General features: G+C 41.4%; 1 protein-coding gene across 1 annotated transcript in view; it reads left to right on the top strand.

Moving 5' to 3' along the window:
* Positions 1-261: 261 nt before the first annotated feature.
* The window catches only part of gdap2 (ganglioside induced differentiation associated protein 2), a 50449-nt gene continuing 30855 nt past the window's right edge, over positions 262-19855 (top strand). Inside the window, exons 1-10 of the mRNA XM_080478681.1 lie at positions 262-490; positions 1938-2149; positions 9393-9532; positions 9984-10137; positions 11108-11196; positions 11699-11775; positions 12839-12998; positions 17068-17215; positions 18064-18140; positions 19414-19490. Coding sequence (XP_080334807.1) covers positions 1965-2149; positions 9393-9532; positions 9984-10137; positions 11108-11196; positions 11699-11775; positions 12839-12998; positions 17068-17215; positions 18064-18140; positions 19414-19490 — 1107 coding nt within the window. The 5' untranslated portion in view covers positions 262-490; positions 1938-1964. The remainder of the gene's footprint in view (positions 491-1937; positions 2150-9392; positions 9533-9983; positions 10138-11107; positions 11197-11698; positions 11776-12838; positions 12999-17067; positions 17216-18063; positions 18141-19413; positions 19491-19855) is intronic.

The following is a 19855-nucleotide window of genomic DNA, read 5'->3' on the forward strand; positions in this document are numbered from 1 at the left end:
GTTTCCATTTGAACTGAGTCTGACGATTCAAAAATAGAAGTCTCAAGTTTTGTGTGTTTTTGTAAAAGCTGACTTATAAATTCTGGTTTGTGCTTCTGAATCAGATACTAAATTTTTCAATTAGAATAAGAAGTAAAACATTGTCAAATAAAATAAAGATTAAATTAAATTAAATTAAATCAAATTAAATTAAATTAAATCAAATTCCTTTTTGGAATTATTTTGAAATCCCTCACCGGAAGCTACTGTATAGATTGCTCCACCTTCGCTGTGCAGCATCACCTCCTAGCATGTCAGCTAAGTGTGTAAAACGAGGTATTCAGCACTTTTAAATGTCTTTTTCCCTCTTGTGGTTTTGTTCGTCTGACAAAATGAAAACGCCGAGAAACTAAAAAACCTCCCGAGTCTTTTACACCGTCGCTTCCGGATTTAGTCTTTATTTTTGACCTTTTTTGGAGTGCTCTGCCTGGAGGAACTGGAAGTAGTTTTGGTAGGTTTCTCATGATTCTGTTGTTAAAAGACATTAAATGACCAAAATGCTGTTTTAAAAAACATTTTACTAAGATAACCATCCTCCCCGGAGCAAAGTAATCTGTGTAGGAAGTTCAGTTTCCCTAAGGAAGTTCATGATGGTGAAGGTAACGAATGCCCATCAACAAACACTGATGTTATTTTAACTAAATACTATTTAATTAGTAGAAATGTTGCATTCTGATAGGGTTTTTTTTATAATTTTTTAATATTTTTATTGCTTTAAAATTGAATATCTTTACTTATCTATGCTTTGTGGAATTACTCACTCAACACATTTGATAAAAAATAAGATTTGTATTAATCTGGGTGGTACATGTTGTGTTTTCACTCAGTGTTTTGACCCACAAGTCCTCCTAAATATGAACAATAGCAGAAACACAAAGCTCAGTTCTCATATTGGAAGCTGTGAAAAAGTTTGCAGACCCTTTCCATCTATTGTTATTGTTGTTGTTGTTATTGTTGATCTACGGTGGGAGCCTCTGAAAGAGAAACAGGACTCGGTGGTTTCACAGCTTGAGGTCTGTTCTGCATGTCAGATGGTTTTTATCGAAGCTCCATTGCTCTCTGTACAAAGTGCCTCTGTCATGCATGTGATTAATGAACCATGGAGCTCATCTCGAATGAGCTGATCATGTCATTACATGCAGGGTTCATGGTTATCAGCTTTGTCCGTCCCTATATTTATTTATTTTCTTTGCAGCTTCATCCCAGCTGATTGTGGAGGGAGACTTTGTGCAACCTGCAAACACAAAGACAATCACACATTAGTTTAGATCCGAGCTGTCAAACACATTTCAGCTCAGGGCCACACACAGTCCCAGTTCATCTGGAGTGGCCCGGCGCAGTAAAATAATGCTGTAATAACCTTCAAAGCTTTTTCTCTGTTGCCTAATGTCTATATATTTACAAAAGCAAATATCTTCTGTGGAAAATGATTCTAAAAAGCCAATTTAATGAAACCCTCTGGTGCAAATTACAGTGAAATGTTGCACAAAACTTCTCCTACAGCTGTTGCATTCTGGGAGTTTTTATAAAATCCCCCTGACAGCGTGGCTTTGAGGCTAATGCTATCTTGTTGTGCTTCATGGCAGCATCCCCAGTATCTCAGCTCGGGTCTCTGTTGTGTCGTTGCTCTTATGAAATTTGTAAAACAATCAGTGTTTTCTTTGGAATTTTTACGAATTGCCGGGTGGTTTAGCGGCCGGACTGGAGCCTCTTGCAGGCCAATTTTGGCCCACGGGCCTGATGTAGTGATGAGTTAACCTCTAAATTAAAAAAAAAAAAACTTGCATATAAACACACACACAGAACTCCACACAAGAAAAAGTCTCCAAGCCAACTTGTTTACTTTCGGCAGTAATTGGGTGGTTGGATTGAGGATCTCTGTGTGTCTCTGTCTGCAGCGGTTGGGAGATCCAGTGTGAGAGGGGATGGATCCTCTGGGCGCCCGCTCGCGGTTCCTGGATGTTCAGACTCTCCCCACATGGCAGCAGTGGCTGGGCGAGGACGTGGAGCGGCAGCCGCCGCCGGACCTCAGCAACAGTCTGCCCAGCATGGAGTCCTTCCCCTCACCTTTTCCCTTCAGAGCCGACATCAACCGCAAGATCATCCTCTTGTGAGTCATTGAAGGCCGGCACACGCTACAGGATCATCGGGCCGATCTTAGTCCCGATCTCCCCCGAGAACCGGGAGCACAGGCCCGATTGTTGAATGTCTGCAAAAAAAAAATCATGTCTGATATTCTTGTAGTGTGTTCTGCTAGAGAGGAGCCGACCAGCAGGGGGCGTAACGTCACATGTACCAGTATGAAAACCAATCAGGCTGAACGCTGCTTCTGCAGCCAAAGCCAGAAAGTTCATGACTTGTTAATGCTGACTTCATGAGATTATACGATATTCATTCATTGGACAATACAAGCAGATGTGCACGGCGCTGTGATGACTCACTGTCACTTTATTATTCCTCACTGCTCTTCTTTTACTTTACATTTTACTTCCACCTGTTCTGAGGCTGAGTTTCCTCCGTGTGAGTGTGTTTCGTGTTGGAATATTAATTCATCACCGTGACGACAGGAGTAGTTCTGCTTCCATAAATTCATGGTTCTGCAGTTCTGTCAGCGTGAGCATTATTATTAAGCTCATTATTCCAGATCAACCCTCGTGGAGCCAAACAGACTAGGAACAAGTCAAGAACAAGAACAAGAACATCCTTTAAACTTTGAACAAACAAACAAATCCTGGTCACTGGGGCTTTGAAGTTCAAAGCTTTATTTAAGCTTAAGTTTTATTAGGTCATAAAGATTGTTCTAAACACTCCGTCTCCACTGCGCTGTGCTCGTGAGTATTCCTAGTGGGCGGGACAAACCGTGCACCAATCAGGATATTGTAAAAATAGGCAGGTTACTTGCCAAGAGATCTGATTGGTCAGTAGACTGCGCCTTCGTTCTCTGCTCCGGTACATCAGATTTATCCCAGTAAGTGAATCAGCTTCGCAGTACTTAAATCCCAGGTTAATCCTGAAGTTCCCTCCATAAAAGAAAATCCTGAGTCGTAACTTCAGCCCCAGGTTGATTTGTGGCAACATGTTTGTTTACATCTACCAGCCGTGTTTTAGACTGAATGGTGCAGCAGATAAATGAAAAAATACTTCAAATAGCGATACAAGCATGAAATTTGGTACATATTCTCTCCAGAACCCACTCTATCAAAACATCCGGGTAGCCGCCCAAAAATCCAAAATGGTGACCCAAATTCCAAGATGGCTGCCCAAAAATTAGTTTTTTCCTTTGTAACTCGAGGGGCGTTGGTTTTATGCCCCAATAATGTGTGAAAGTCGTATATAAAGTTGAATATTGCAGACAATTTGGTACCAGTTGTATGTCTGTATCTATTATGGTTCTTGAGCTACAATGCATAGGCACTTCTACAGACGTGAAAGAGCAAAAAAAAAGACTATATGAGCCATAACATTGAAAATATGGATTTTTAAATGTAGGTATGTATTGCAGTCAAATATGAACATGGCTATTGTGGATATTTCTGGCACTGACAGCATTTCTGTAACTTTGGTCATTCATATGATTCACCATCCACACCTGTATGTGTTGATCAGTCGTGACTGCAACGCTACGGCTGCTCTTTTGGAGATAAGACGAGCAAAGTCATATCTCCTTTCTTGGCAACAAAGTGACTGTGTGCACAGTCTGCAACTACACCTCACATTTGCAACTGCAGAGAGCAGTACAGGTGAGACCCAGTCTGTAGCACTTGCACCTGTCACAGACAGGTTTACAGCAACATTTGGTGAGCTGTTCGCAGCTCTTGGCAATTGGAGAATTCGCAGTCGAATAGACCTGCCATTCTTCATCGACTTTTTGCCACCCCGAGTCAGCAGGGTTCATTTCTTCCGGCTGACACTGGGTTGCCTGGGCCCAAACACAGCCAGCCTGGTCGGCAGCACGTCTGGTGTGTTGGAGTAGAGCTGCTTTGGTTGGTGGGATTGACTCATAAGGCCTTTGTTTCCTGGCAAACATGTGAAGCCTGGCCTCATCCACAGTTGCAACTGTGCTTGATCTGTCATACATTAGAGTGACATACTTTTCCAGGATCTCCAGGTCACAAGCCTCAACTGTGGCAGGGTAAACGCTCAGTTTAGAGAATACAGAAGAGACCTCGGGACGTATATCCCATGTTTGCCATGCGGTTTTCTTGCACTTGTTGCAGAAGGCTGAAACAGTGCCACATCCTGTACAGGCATGACAGAATAGCAAGCCTTTGACCTTATCCTGGCCAACATCATGGATCATGTCATGCACACTTAACCAACGGAGGTTCTGGCCTTGTCCCAATGATATCCACATGTGCTGCAGCCCAGATTCTTGAAGGCTGATGAAGACACTTGGTGCCAAGACAACAACATCTGTGTCATTTGATCGTGATGGATTGGCTCCCATGTTGACAGAGTCGGCTGTCAGCTTCCTCGTGAGAGCATCCATCCAGCCCATCAAGGTCAGTTTCACCAGTGCTCAGGACAGCCGGTCCCTTTGTAACAATCACCAAGTTTGTAGCAGACATTTGAGCAGCCTTGTCAGGAAGAAAGTGGTACAATTCAGTCCTATTGTCACTGTGTCTCAAGAAGTTACGGCAGTTAGATGGAATTGCATTCTTGTTTGTTACTTTGCGTCCCCCCCCCCCCCCCCCCCCGGCCACCTTTGGACCTGGTTTCAGCTTTAAGACTCGTTGGGCTGTACACATCAAAGACTAGATGTGTCAGTTGGTATTTGTTGCTGTACATGTGTATTACTGGCAGGAAGTCGAGAACTGCATAATCCTCAAATGTCTTGGATCTTTTGGGAGGCAGGCAGGCCATGGACCAGAGCTGAGCCATCTACAATGAGAACCTCTGCCTCAGGTTCTTGGTAAACCGATGGGGCATACGTTTCAAAGATACAGGTCAACTGAGACTTCTGGCAAGTGTACAGTCTTCCTTCCTCACTCCACCCTGTCTAACTAAATCTACCAACTACTTTCTACCAGCTGATCCATATGGGGCTATTAGACAATATTTGGGAAACTAAACTAAGCTACACCACAACTAGTACTCGTCTACTATGTTAAAGTTAGTAAAGCTAAGCACAGCATAGATAAGCAACGTCAGCTGACACTGAACCCCATGCTGAGTTTCACAGCAGTGAAGTCACCAGTGTACCCTGGTTGTGCATTGACATTCTCTCTTTTAGACGAACACCACCACCGAGAAAAGAAATGGAGATACATACACTTACAAACTAGTAGTTTCAAGGATGCCCATGGCATTAAACACTGCTAAATTGCACATAACATTTTGTGCATTCTACTGATCCCGAAACAACATAATTTGAAGATTATTGCCGCCATATTGGATGCCATCTTAGTTTGTTTGTACTATAAGGAATATTTAAGAGAACTGCACATTACTTGCGCTTCTAAAAGCATGTAAAAGCAAAACAAATGTCAAAAGAATGATGAGCAGCACATTGGTACAGATCAAAACCTTGATGGGCCATTAGAGAACATACATGCCAAATGTGATGCTTGAATCATTAACTGAAGTATTTTAGTGTAGAATTTAAATTAACTGCTGCACTAGAAGTCACATTTGACTACGAAAGATTTGGAATATTGAGTGTGAATAACATAGACCTATATATATAGTTTTCTAGAAGTCTATGGTGCAGAGCCTGATACTCTGTGTTGAGCTCTGTCGTCACACTGTCAGATCAGAAGAGGGAGATCTTCTGTCTCTTGTGATCATCAAGTGTGTGTCTCTTGATAGGTGAAGATTTAAAAAATCCTGTAGTGTGTACACACACACACACACACACACACACACACGAAAGATGCAAGCTAAACAATAAGTTAACCGTTAAAATTTTCGGTGCAAACTCTTCTGGAACACACAATACATGACAGATTGATCTTTTTTTTTTTTTTTTTTTATTATCACGCTTTTAACTATTTATCATAAATCATTATCACAATACTAAACATCATTGTGCAGAAGTTTGTTGTTCTTTCCAGTCTAATTGTATTGTATGCATGTATGATTGAAATCTGCTTCACCTGAGATTACTATCTATCTCTTTATCACACTGAGCTCATGAGTGATACAGCTGGTACTGATGTTACATTTAAAAATCAGTTTAGGCAACGAGAGACACTTTTATCTGTGTGAGAAAAATCCTTTTTTATACTCAAATGCAGAAAAGTTGTTAAAAATTGTAAATATTCCACAGAGAAAACATAATCACAGCACTTTGATAACGCAGTGACAAAAAAGAGCCACATGAACAGGAGAGACGACTCTTGTTGCTCTGCAGGTCGTTACTGCTCTCCATCTGTGAGGTGCAGGGAGGAGTTTTGTGTTCGTGTGCTTCCTGGGTCTCCTCACATGCTTCGGTGAAGCAGTCCAGAGTCCAGACCTTCACATAAATCCTCTTTGTGGAGGAGCACATGACTCTCCGCTGCCTGACTCGGCAGCGTTTTCTGTCTGAGAGCCTCGTTGTTGCAGCTCGGTCATCGAGAGCTCCACATTCCTGCAGTGATTACATGACGCAGCTCCAGCCCAGCCTCGAGCGGCACTTCCTCTTTAACCCTGTGATCACATAGCAAACATGCTCACTGAAGACACTTCAGGCCCTGTGTACACCACAACATCTCAAGTGGAAACGCAAAGGTTTTGCTTTCTCCTCTCAGAAAGGGTTTGTGTTTACACGGCGACATTTTGAAAACGAAGTCCGTTTACATGGCAACGGCAGAACCACTGAAAACAGTGTAATATTCATGTTGGGCCACAAGTTGTCGCTGTCTTTTGTTATGAAACCACACAACGATGCGCAGAGAGAACAAAACATAACTGATCACAAAGGGAGAACACAGACATTGTTGTGGGCAGACGACAACCTTGGTGACTGTCAACTATAAAACTACCTGGTGGAGTCCCTCAGGGCAGCGTTCTCGGCCTGCTATCATTTGTTTTTGTTACTCCAGTTCAAGTTCCAAAATATCATGGGTCTGCTTTATTTGTTATGTTTATTACTGCTAAACACACGTGGTTTTCAAAACGTTACCGTGTAAACACAAAACTTTCCAGAAACGGAAAGACGGAAACCAATTTTCACTGGAAATGTCGTGTCAACGAGGCCTAAATTACAAATATGGATGAGAATCTGTGTTCATTTCCATGTAATGAACATTTAGTTTTGTAGAGAGGCTGAAGGGCATGTTAATTCTTTTGACTATTTTCAGACTTTTATAGATTACTTGGACTCCTCGCAAATCACTGTTTTTTTTCTTTACTCGATATATGTTTAGATTTAATCCTCCATATCAGCTGCTTCATCATTTAGACTGGGATGGATCACTAACAATGTCCTGTCGATCTAACCGAGCCCTTCTACCACACTTAAAAAGAGATGACTGGCTGCTAATTTAATGGTCACAACACAATATGTGTCTGTACTTCAGGTTTATAGATTCTAAATTATATATTTTATATATTTAACATTAAAATACATCAATATTTTTCACTAAATATGAAAAATTCAAATTTTATATGTAAAATTTTATTCTGCTTCTTTTTTTTCCTATTTTCTTTTTCAACAATTTACTACATGCCAGCAGTTGCTTATCCATACATCCATCTTCTGTGGAGCTTCATCCATCATCTTTGGCAGTATGACGGCAGGATACACGCTCGACATGTCTCCAGTCGATCCCAGAACAAACACAGACACACACTGGCATTAACCTTCACTCGAACTTTCTGAACTGTGGGAGGAAAGTTCAAAACATTTCAACTCTGCACAGAAAGGATCTCAGCTGGACCACCACGACACCACCGTGCTCATTTCTGCTTAAATGTTTCTGCTCTGGATTTTTAAAGTTTTTTTTATTATTTTATAGTTTTATAGAACTGTATTAATCACTGTATTAATCCCCGAGGGGCAAATTCATACCGATTGACCCATCGGTAGCAGCCGCACAGAGCAGCGCTCGAGGGGACCTGGGGGGGACCTGGGGGGGACCTGGGAGGGACCTGGGGAGGGTCCTGGGGGTCTTGCTCCGGGACCCCCAGTGCATGTTTTTGGGAATATGGGAGGAAACTCACGCACACACAGAAAGGCTGGTCTTGAACCCACAACCTTCTTGCTGTGAGGCGAGAGCGCTAACCACTGCCCACCGTGCGCCATCCAGAACTGTATGGATGATTGCATCGGTTTCCTGTGTTCACACACGTCTGCAGCTTCCTTCTTCCTTATGTCTCGCTGGTTTGACTTGTTTACATCGAGGCTTCTCCCTCACTGAGCTCCTGCCAATAAAAGCCGACTGCAACATTTATTTTGCTCTCCGATCTGAAAGAGATGTGTTGAGGTGTCACTACTTTACCACTCCATAGTGAGATGTCGCTGTGTAGCAGCTCTGACCCCAGAACAGGCTACGAGGAGGCTTCAATTAAGCTCCAAAGAGGCTAAAAGCAGCTTTATTTCAAGCTCAAAAGAGGTTCTGAACATGGTAATTACAGGTTTCTATTAGGCTAGAACCAGACTCTGAATGGGCTCAAAACAGACTTAAAATAGGCTCAAAATAGATTTGAAATAGGCTCAAAACAGATTGAAAAGGGACTTAAAACAGGATGAATACAGGCTCAAAACAGTGCACACAGAATAGTTTTACCGTCAATAGGAATGAAAGGAATAGCCACAGTTTGAATATTTGTGGCAGATTTAAACAGAAGATAAGACTCGATAAAACATGACTAAATAATAAAATAAAAAATAAAAGAAATCCCTCTTGGTCCGAGTAGCTGAAATTCTCTTGTGATCTTTTAACACACGCTGGGATGTTTCCACATTATTCTCTAAACAAACCCTGGAGGGGATTCGGAGCAAAGAGATCACTGAACAAAAGCATAAAAGAAGCTTTATGATCATTGCAGAATAAATAAAAGCCGTTTTGTCACCATTAGAAGACGGCACTAACATGTTGCACTGTGAACTCCTGGTACTAGTTTAGGTTCCTCCCACAGCCCAACAACTTTTCAGGTGAACTGGTCACTCTAAATTGTAAGTGTGAAAGTGAGTGTGTGGCTGTCTTTTTGTTTTTGATCCTTCGATGAACTGGTGACCTATGACACACACACACACACACACACACACACACACACACACACACACACACACACACACACACACACACACACACACACACACACACACTTTGAAAGGCTCCGAAGCCCAGACCACAACAGTAGTGATTTGTCCTTGTGTCTCCATGTTTACTCGGAGTGTCTATGTTTGAACGTGTCTCTTTCCACATCAGCACCGGGGACATCGCCTTGTTGAACTGCACAGCCATCGTGAACACCAGCAACGAGTCCCTGAGCGACAAGAACCCCGTGTCTGACAGCATCCATCAGCTGGCCGGACCCGAGCTCAAAGACGAGCTGCTCAAGCTCAAAGGTACCGAGGAAGCGGGAAGAAGCTCTCGCATCAGCTCCTAGTGACTCAACCGGTCCTGCCCAGTCTTTCCTCCTACAACTATTATTATTTAAAGATAATAATACATCAGTGTGTCGATAGAAATTCACTGTAAACAAACTTTGAAAAGAGGGATTACAATCACATTTTAATGCCTTCATGCTAAACGGTGGCAATAAAAATGTGAAGCTTTAAATTTCTTAGTTTTCTGCATTAAGTGGGCAATTTTCATAATTATTACTGGAAAGAAAAGGAAAACATCAGATCGTATTTCAATATTCAGACTTTTTTTTGTTTTTCATGACTTATCAGTTATCGTCACTTACATGTTAATTCAACTTTGAAAAGATTTACCTTCGCGTTTCTTTAACCAAAACTGTGTTTTTCCACATAATTTCATCATTTTGATATGCGGTGGATGATTTGTGTGCAGCTTGTCGGACGGGCGACGCCAAGCTGACCAAAGGTTTCAATCTGGCGGCGAGGTTCATCATCCACACGGTGGGGCCCAAGTACAAAAGCAAGTACAGGACGGCGGCAGAGAGCTCGCTGTACAGCTGCTACAGGAACATCATGCAACACGTCACGTAAGAAACGGCAGCTCAGTCACTTTGTGTTCTAAATGTCCAAACACACGTTTGCATCAGGGGGATTTCACACCCAATGTCTTTAGGTCAAAGCGTGAGAAAGGGAAGAGCTTAAAGTAATTCCCGCAAGTAATGTAATAATTTTGGCCTTTTTCAATGTCGAGGATGCAATAACCTGCAAATAGTGGAGTAGGATATTTAAAGCAAGAGTACATTTTGCTAATAATCTAGTATTATTATACAATAAAAGTTTTAAAAAATCCTTTTAGGCAATCATCTAATAATACCTAAATAAAACTGCCTTTTCGCAGGTTTTGTGCAGTTTGATTATCTAAAATGTCAGGGTTTTGGTTTTCCTCCATTCCAAGAAACACCTGCAAAAAAAATATGTATTTCTATGTAAATAAATAATAATTTAGTTTTACCTTCCACTTATTTGCATTGATTGGCTTTTCTTCCAAAAACCTAACAGAAAGAAGTCATACTGTAATAATATGTACAGCAGACGTCCTTCCCCTTTACGCTTTCTGCTTTACTGTAAAAGCTTTTCTTTAAAATGTTGAAGAACTTCTGTCATTTCATCACAATTCTGAATGAATGAAATAAATGAAATAAACAATCTCCGGGTATCAGCTACACAAACTTTTCTCTCAATATAACAATGATTTACTTCAAACAACAGTCATTACAAACGGTCCTTGTGGAGGAAAAATAAAGTCTCTTCATCTAACTATATCACCACATATTGTTTTACAAATTTAAGATTCATATTCTGATCTTCTAAAATAAAAAAATGTTAGTTCAACTTTTTCCTTTTTTTTCAATCATGATTTCTCCTAAGAAATAAACAAGTGGTGAAACCCTCGCCACCGCATGTAGTAGCCTCCATGAATACATGGTAGACCTCGTCAGACTAACCACTGTGGCTCAGAGTGTGAGAAAGGGTTGGTTTTTCCTCTCCTCGCCACAGAGAGCAGTCGATGGCTTCGGTCGGTATCTGTGTGGTCACCACAGCTAAGAGAGGTTACCCGCTGGAGGACGCGACACACATCGCTCTCAGTAAGTCTCCCCACCGCTGCAGTACATGGCCTCACTCTCTGCTCTCTGCAGTGGTTTTACACTCAGACGCTTGAACACAGTCGCTTGGAAACCAAATAATAAAAGCATTTTGCACAGGCGTGACTCCTGGCTGGTAAATAGTGGAAGTTAGATGAACGAATGGTACGAAGAGACGGAGCCTGGCAGATAAACTCAAATGTCAGGATCACATTATAGTCGCATAATAGAAACAACGGACAGTCAAACAACATGTGACATGCACATACTTCTGCAGGAAATAAAGCGTGTGTGTGTGTGTGTGTGTGTGTGTGTGTGTGTGTGTGTGTGTGTGTGTGTGTGTGTGTGTGTGTGTGTGTGTGTGTGTGTGTGTGTGTGTGTGTGTGTGTGTGTGTGTGTGTGTGTGTGTGTGTGTGTGTGTGTGTGTGTGTGTGTGTGTGTGTGTGTGTGTGTGTGTGTGTGTGTGTGTGTGTGTGTGTGTGTGTGTGTGTGTGCGTGTTCCTAGGAACAGTGCGCAGGTTCCTGGAGAACCATGGGAACAGCATTGAGACGGTGGTGTTTGCAGTGTCGGACACAGAGGAGGTTTGTATGTTTTCTGAAAGAACGGGGGCTGCAACTAGACTTTTCCACTTATCGATTATTGATTGAACCATAATAAATCCTTCTTAAGCTTTCAAATTTAAATGTGACACCGTCATTCCTGCTAAAACGTTTCCTTGCTGCAGAAGAACTTCATGCAGAAACGACTCAGCAGAGACAAAGAGAAAGGAAGGAGATGGTTCACTTGGTTGAAAACACAATAGTACTTTCTTTGTGTTGATTGTGTCATTGAAAGAAAATAACAGCTTAAAAAACCTTTTTTGTTTAAGTTCTATTTTGCATCTTGTGAAAGGTAAATTTATTATCATCAGAAAAATATTTAAAAAACTATTTCTTCACCTCTTGGTTGTAATAAAAAGTTTCATAGGTTTTACTCCAAACGAACAATAACCAACTAATACACCGACGTACTTCAACATACAGTACATTCATTATTCCCACTTTAAAATGTCACAGTGTTGAAAACAAACAAGTGCAGAACGTCAGTCTATCATGTGTTTCACCTCCATTTCCCAGAAGGCAACACTTAATGTGGAGTTTTTGATTGCAGCTCTTTTAACACATTAATCTATCTTTCTCTGTCCGACCAATCAAAACAACTCACAAACTTAAACTTAGTAGTTATATTAATGGTTATAATGAATATATTAATAGTTTTTATTTCACTGGAGTCAAAACTGAGAGAGGATGAATGTACATGATGGTGACGAGAATATGTGTGCAAGTGCTTATTTTAATTACTTATCTTTTTGTACTTATCCTAGCCTTTTAGTCATATTTTATAACTTCTATCTGGCTGTTCCACTTTAAATTTCAACATTCACAGATCCAGGCAGTTTAGAGTGACTGCAGGAGGGAATCCGGTGTACCAACACTGTGAGAACATGCTTTGCCACAAAGTTACTCGAGTAGCTGTGCTGAGGGATCGTCGCCCTTTTACCTTCTGACATTGGTCAGATAGCTGCTTTAGGGCAACGTGGTGGCAATTGTGGGACTAACTTTAGTGATGAGTGATGATCAGTGTCCTGTTTGTGTCTGGTTCCAGCCGGTGTTCAGGAAGCTGCTGCCTCTGTACTACCCCCGCTCTGAGGAGGAGGAGAGGACGAGCCTGCCTCTCATCCCCGCCGACATCGGCAACTCGGAGGGTGAACCCGTCGTCCCAGAGAGACAGATCCGCATCACGGAGAAACCGGGCAACCTGGAAGGTACAAACCTCCAACACTCTTCCTGGAATTGTAAGGAAGCACAGTGTCTGAGTCAGGAAGGGATTCATAAATGTAGACCTATTTGTTCAAGTGGTTAAAGTTCAAGTTTTGGAATCGCGGTTTCCTCTTCAGTCCAACCTAAATTCTCTTTTTAAAGCCATCAAAATAAACACAGGCAGGCATCATTAGGCGCTTTATTTTTCTTCACATGGCTTCACTCATCTCTCACTGAAGAGAAGGTACCATTTAGCTTTCTCTTCCTTCTGGATTTATTTCAACAGATGTGAGCTTTTTTACATTTCAGACTTTCTTTAGCTGAATTAGCTGAGAAAGTTTCAGCTGCTCGATATATAAAGAGAACTTTGGACACATGAGGGTGATGAGGGAATAAGTTTGCTGGCCACATATTTCTTTTTACTTTTATGAAGAAAAAGAACATCAAACAGTCAATATGTGTTAGTTAACCAAGCAGCACCAGCATCCATCCATCTTTTATACGACTCCATCCACCTCAGGGTCACAGCAGATCCTCGTTCATTATGGATGAACACACTCAGACACTCACCAGCTCTTCACTCGGAACACCTTGCTAGTACTGGGTTACACCTCTGTTTTCCTTCAGAACTGCTTTATATCTTGGTGGCAAAGTTTCAACAAAGCACCACACAGTTGGATTAAGATCAGGGGTCTGTGGAGGACAGTGACGCCCTCAGTTTAAGATGATTTGAGCTTCCTGACCTGGTGTGTTGTCCTGCTTGGAGCATCTATCTCAAGACTGCAGCCCGAGAACAATGGACATGGCCAGAAACAGTGACCAGGTTAGGGTTAGGGTTAGGGTTAGGGTTAGGGTTAGGGTTAGGGTTAGGGTTAGGGTTAGGGTTAGATCAAACCTGCAACCCTGCAATAGAGAGACGACAGGCTGTACCAACGGAGCCGTATCCGCCCCTCATTAGTAGTAATGCATAGTAATATTAATGTAGTACCAAAGGGAAAGATGGGTATACATCCACACCCAGAGGCCATCAATTATCCACATATGCATGTAGAGAAAACCCACACCTGTACAGGTAGATAATGCAAACTTCACCATGCAGCTTGTGCAGCCTTCACAAACAAGGGTTGTGTTTTTGTTTTGGGGGGGGGGGGGGGGATTTGACATGTCCAAGTCATCTAAAGCCTCATCCACGCTGCTGCAGACACCAAAGTCTTTACGGAGGTCTCATTCACATTTCAGGACACATGAAAAAAAACCAACCCGCTGTGTTTCGTTACTGCATCACTTGAACATCTGGCTGCCTGGATAATTCAGCCCACACTTTAACGCACTCATTAGATGTTTCAAGCCTCCATCAAGGACTTCATGTTTTCCACATTGTGTCATCTGCATATTACAAAGAGATCCAGCTGGTAACCAGCAGCTCTTGCAAACAGCAAATACCTTTGTTGGTTTGAACTCATGTCGGCTGTTTAACAGCATGCTCCACATTAAATAACGAGGGTAAAGAAAAATTAAAACACATGTTAAAAATGTAGGCAAATTAACAGCAAGTGATACAAGCTGAGAAAATTGCATTTTCAACCTGTTTATTATTCAATTGAATATCCTGAAATCGAGTCATGGGTGCACTTCTGTATGGGTTTGCTTTGTCTTCATGTCCAAGCACATGTGTTTGGGTTTAAATTGTCTAATTCAGTGTGACTTTTGACTTTGTGTCGTCCTCTGTCTCTCTGTGTTTGTCCTGTGATGGACACTGGTGAGGGTGGAGTCTGACTTCACCTGCTGTCCACTGAACAGAGCACCAGATCAACAGCTGTGAAACAGGAAATCAATTATTTAGTTGATTAGTTTGACGGTGAGCACGCCTTTTGTGTTTCAGGTTTGACTTAAACTGTTCCAGGGTGAAGATTTCTTGTTGTTGTTGATGTCATTGATCTGGTTTTGGAATATGATCCATTTCATTCTGGGTGTTATGAAGAGGCTCTCAGAGGCTGGGTGGTCAGGTGTTGGAACCTAAAGTGTAAGAAGTGTAACAGTCTCCCACCTGCAAAAGTTTTCAAAGTACTTTGCTGCAGCTTGTAAAGTTTCTTTTTTTTTTTTTTTACCTCTAATCATTGTTTTATTGGCACTGCTGCTTTCACTCGGTTTTCCCTTCATCCTGCCGTGGCAACCTGCCAGCTTCAGACCCTGAAATTGGAATCTGTGGAGACCCTGCCTTTTTATTTCCCTGCTGCCTCATTTAGCATCTGAAAATGAGCAGTTTTTGGATGCACTGTGAATCCTCACGTTTCATCACCTATAGCTGCAAACAGAGGAGAGTCTGTGGGACCGGACAGGACAAAAAGATCCTGGCGAGTCCTGCACTCTCCCCAGGTCCTGGACCAGATTGTCCCAAACAGAGACGAGAGGACTGTTGCTGATTTTGTTCAACGTTGTCGCGTCTGATTCAGTGAAGAGCAACATGGCCATGTCCGGGGTGTTTCCCTGCCTCTAGTCGGCTACGGTGGCCTCCAGCCCTCTGGACCATAAGTTAGATCAGGTAGTATAGAAGGTGGATGGATATGATGTATGGTTGATCTCACGATTTGCATCTTCATTTCAAAGTGTCTTTCAAACAGTAAACTAGTTTGAGGGGCTTCTCTAGTCGAAACTTCACTTGCTCTCTTATTGTTGTTTTGGTGAGGAAGACTTTGAAAGTCACACCAGCCCACATGTGAGTGAGTGTTAGTGATTTCCAGTCAAGTTTGCCGCCTCAACTGACCTCCAGTGCGACGTCTGCTGACATGTTGCTCCCGGGGGGGGGGGGGGGCTGAAGGGCTGCAGATCATCCAAAGCAAGCAGGCTGCCTTCAAGTGAATCCCAAAAACAACATGCACACGCTGACACATGCACACATGGTCGTTTTGATGTTGTTGAAATGCACGTGCGGCGATACATGCGGCAGCAGGGAAACACGCTTGAACCTTCGCCTGGATTCTGTCAACAGAGTTTATTCATTTTTCAATCATTTATTTATTTATCAGGGACAGTGCAATATACATAGAAAAAATCTGATGTGTGGATGCAGCTTTTACATGACGCTTAAACATGGACGCTCAGGCGATTCCTGTCATTTTCGCAGATAAATTAGAATCCCTGCAATGAGATGGACTCTGACAAGCAAGAGCACCAATGCAGCTGTAGTCATCAGGTTTATTTTTTGAAAATTGTTTATGCACAGCAAATCTACAGAAAATAAATCAACAAAATAAGCATAAAAAATAAGCCAGATTGAGGACTTGATTTTAACTGTGTGGAGTTATTTGGACCTCATATGTGTGTTTGAAAGAGAGAGGGCTGAATATACAACAGACACTCCTGGGTCACCGAGGTCATTTTAACCCGTTAGTGATCACATTTGCTAACTTCCACATTTCTTCTTGTATTGTTGAAAGCAGGAGTTGTGGGAATTCTGAAAACAGATGCGTTTCATATCGCGCCAGTTAAAACATCTCATGGCACTTTGCTCAAGTGGGATTGTCGGATTTATGTCACGATCACCAAACACAGGAGACGGTAAAGAGGAAAATAAACACTTCTAATGGGCAGAAACCTGCAGAACCAGACAGCAGCTTTCTGTTGCTCTGCTCCAGTTTAGGGGAGCAACAAACAAACAGGCAGATAAAAGACGGCAAGCAAATCCACTCACTGCAGTCGTGATGCAGTCAGGAAGCATTTCCAATGGAATAAAATCTACACTGATATTTTCTCCTCAGGCACCATGTTGGATTATTTGCACTGTGCTGATAAAACCAGTGCAAACGCAGACATCCGAAAAGTCACACTCTATTTATTTGCAAATGACATATTACAGATGAGGACGCCAGCGCTCAAAAGTACATCGAATGTGGAAAAAGTGACCACTTACAGATTAGTTTTTATTTTTGCAGAAAAATTTACAATATATTAGACATACTTGACCTGATTTAAGTTGAAATTTCTTGAAATATTCTCCACTCACGAGGTGTAAGTGTCCGGGTTGCAGGTATTTCAGTGAGTGAGTATCGATTGATCTGAATCTGTTTTGTCTAGATGAGTGTGAGGACAGCCTGGAGTCGGATCTGGTCCAGGTCGGGAATCACGCCTTCGCTCGGATGGAGGGCGACGTGGACAAACAGCGGAAACTCATCTTACAAGGCCAGATGTCGGAAGCAGCCATGCAGAAACAACACCAGAGAAAGTGAGGCTGCAGCCACGCTGAGGATCCACCGGGACGGAGTGTAGAAACATTACAGCATTAGCAGTGCAACAGCTAATACCTTTTCAGACTGAGAATCGGCGTCACACTGCTGTACACTTAATACACTTAATACACTTAATACACTTAATACATTTAATACACTTGTTTGAGTGTAGTATTCACCAGTATTGACTCCTTTTCCATTCAGATCAAAGCACAACAAATATCCACATTGAAGCTGCAGAAGTAGGCGATTTCAAGAGTGTTCAAGTTACAAAAGTACTTATTGTTAAATATCAAGACTTCCTGTTTCAAAAACAAAAATCCTTCTAAAATTAAAACAAAAAATAGGTGGGATTTATTAATTTTTTTGGCTTTTTCCATTCAGAATTTCAGAATATCATATAGTTTCTGATTCAAACATATGATCCAATGAGGATCATGGTTACGTTTCTGTATCCACACAATCAGTCATACTATTACAATAACATTTCTATGTGTTTCCATATTACTTTTGTGTTTACTTTGTTTTCAGACTAATTCACTTTTACCAAATAGTTTTTCTTATCCAGGTAAAAGGAGGGAAACACGTTTGCTTTAATTAAAGGGAGCATAAAAAATAAGGGACATTTTGTCGATTTTCTTGTTGGCTGCTCAGTATCTATAGCGCCTGCATTTGTGGGATGAGCAGCCTAACTTCAGTATGTGGGTCATGAATAATCATCCACATTCTCAACCAAGTAACGGCTATTTAAGTTTCATTTCATTTCACTTTGTATTGTATTGTTTGTAGTGTTCATCGCACAAAATGAACATGAACCAACACTGTGTGTTTTTAAATCGTGCAGCTACGGTCGCTGGTTGTGTCGAGCGCGAGCCGAGGATCTGTCCGACATCGCTGCCCTGAAGGCCTTATACCAAACCGGTGGGTTTCTGTGTGGTCCAGAGTCCGTCTCTCTTAGATTCCGTCCATCAGGGATGTTCATATCAAAATAATTCCAGTGTAACAGCTTGCGGTGATGTCTGGTAATCTGTCATTCACACTACTAATCCTGTAGTATGTGAGTGTAATCCACCCACAGCTTTCTCAACCTCTAGTTTGGATGCTACCGAGTACATGCTTTTTAATCTTTCAGAGTTGTAATTTCATATCATTACCAATAGGAGGCAGTGTTGTACAGTCTAACAGCATTATGAGGCGAAGTGGTTGAAATAGTGGTGCACTCATTGGGTTTGATTTAAACCATCATTAGACAGCTTTGTATAGCTCTGTTTTCAAACTATGGCTCAGGATTTTCATAATTCAAACCATTAGACACACCAAGAAGCACTAGTATTTATCATTCGTCATCCAACTATTATTCTCACAAACATAGGAATTATTTTAAGAAATAAAATGTGCATATAACAATATGTATTTTTGTACATCATAGTGTGGTTTATAAACTAAATTCCAGTTGATGTAAAAAAAAAAAAGAATTTAAGTTTAAATATAAATAATAAAACAAAGTGACACATGAAAAGAATGTAAAAAAATAGATTCAGACATTTCAAATGTGAAAGGAAATGGCTAGAAAATAATCCATATAAATACACTTCTAACAGATGGTGCCTGGACAATTGGGAGATAATTCCACATTTATGTGCTTAAAACAAAAAGCACTGTTCTGTATGTGTTTCATGATGGAAACATTTAATAACACAGCAGTAGCTGATCTTAAATATGGTATTTGGTATGGTTCTAGAACTGATTTGTGTTGTTTAGCTTGAATACAGAAACCGATAAAAGGCCTGCTGAGATTAATGGGAAAATAAGCATGTTTGATCTGAGAATTTTGATAAAAAATTGGATTAAATAAAACACAGACCTTAGAAGAATTTCTCAAAGCTGAGCTGCAGATATTCTCAGTCCTTTCCAAACCGCTGTTTTCACTTCCTTTCTAGGACGTGTGACAGATTTTTACTTGGACCTGAAACTTTATACACACAAAGTTTCATTAATAACTCAGATTTATATGAAATAAACTAAACTATGAAGTGGCATGCTTTTTGTTGTTTTACATGAATGGCTTTAACTGTCCAGTCAGTAGCCCTGTGTTATGTAGAAGCCTCCCTGTTGTTCCAGAGCCATGTGATCAGCCATCACAGTTCACCGGCGCTCCATTACTTCATGTTCAACCGCCCCTGTGTGTCTCCAGGTGTGGACATGTGTGGCAGGACAGTGATGGTCATTGTTGGACGGAATATGCCGGTGACGCTCATTGATATCGAAAAGGTAATGGAGGGGAAAAAAGTCATTTTAAAATAGAATACTTATATTATAACTTTACTTTGTGCATGTGCGTGCGTATAATTCTCTGCCCATTAGGCTTTCTGAAAAGTTTAGGTTTTGTTTGCAGAACACAGACTTAAAAAGTGGTTTTACCGTAAAGGTACATTATGTTATATTTAAGTAATTCCACTTTTGTGCACTGGATGGCAGCAGTGAGTACTGCTTTTCTACACGTAAGGTACGTCCGAATTTTCCCTCCTAACTCCTTAACTATCGACTTCTCTTTCATCCCGGAAGTGTTTTGTGTGGCGGCCATGATAAGGACTGTCTGAATTCTATATAAGCAAAGGAAAGGAGGCTCGTTGCTT

Source organism: Lipophrys pholis, assembly GCF_963383615.2.
Source record: "Lipophrys pholis genome assembly, chromosome: 13".
NCBI lineage: Eukaryota > Metazoa > Chordata > Actinopteri > Blenniiformes > Blenniidae > Lipophrys > Lipophrys pholis.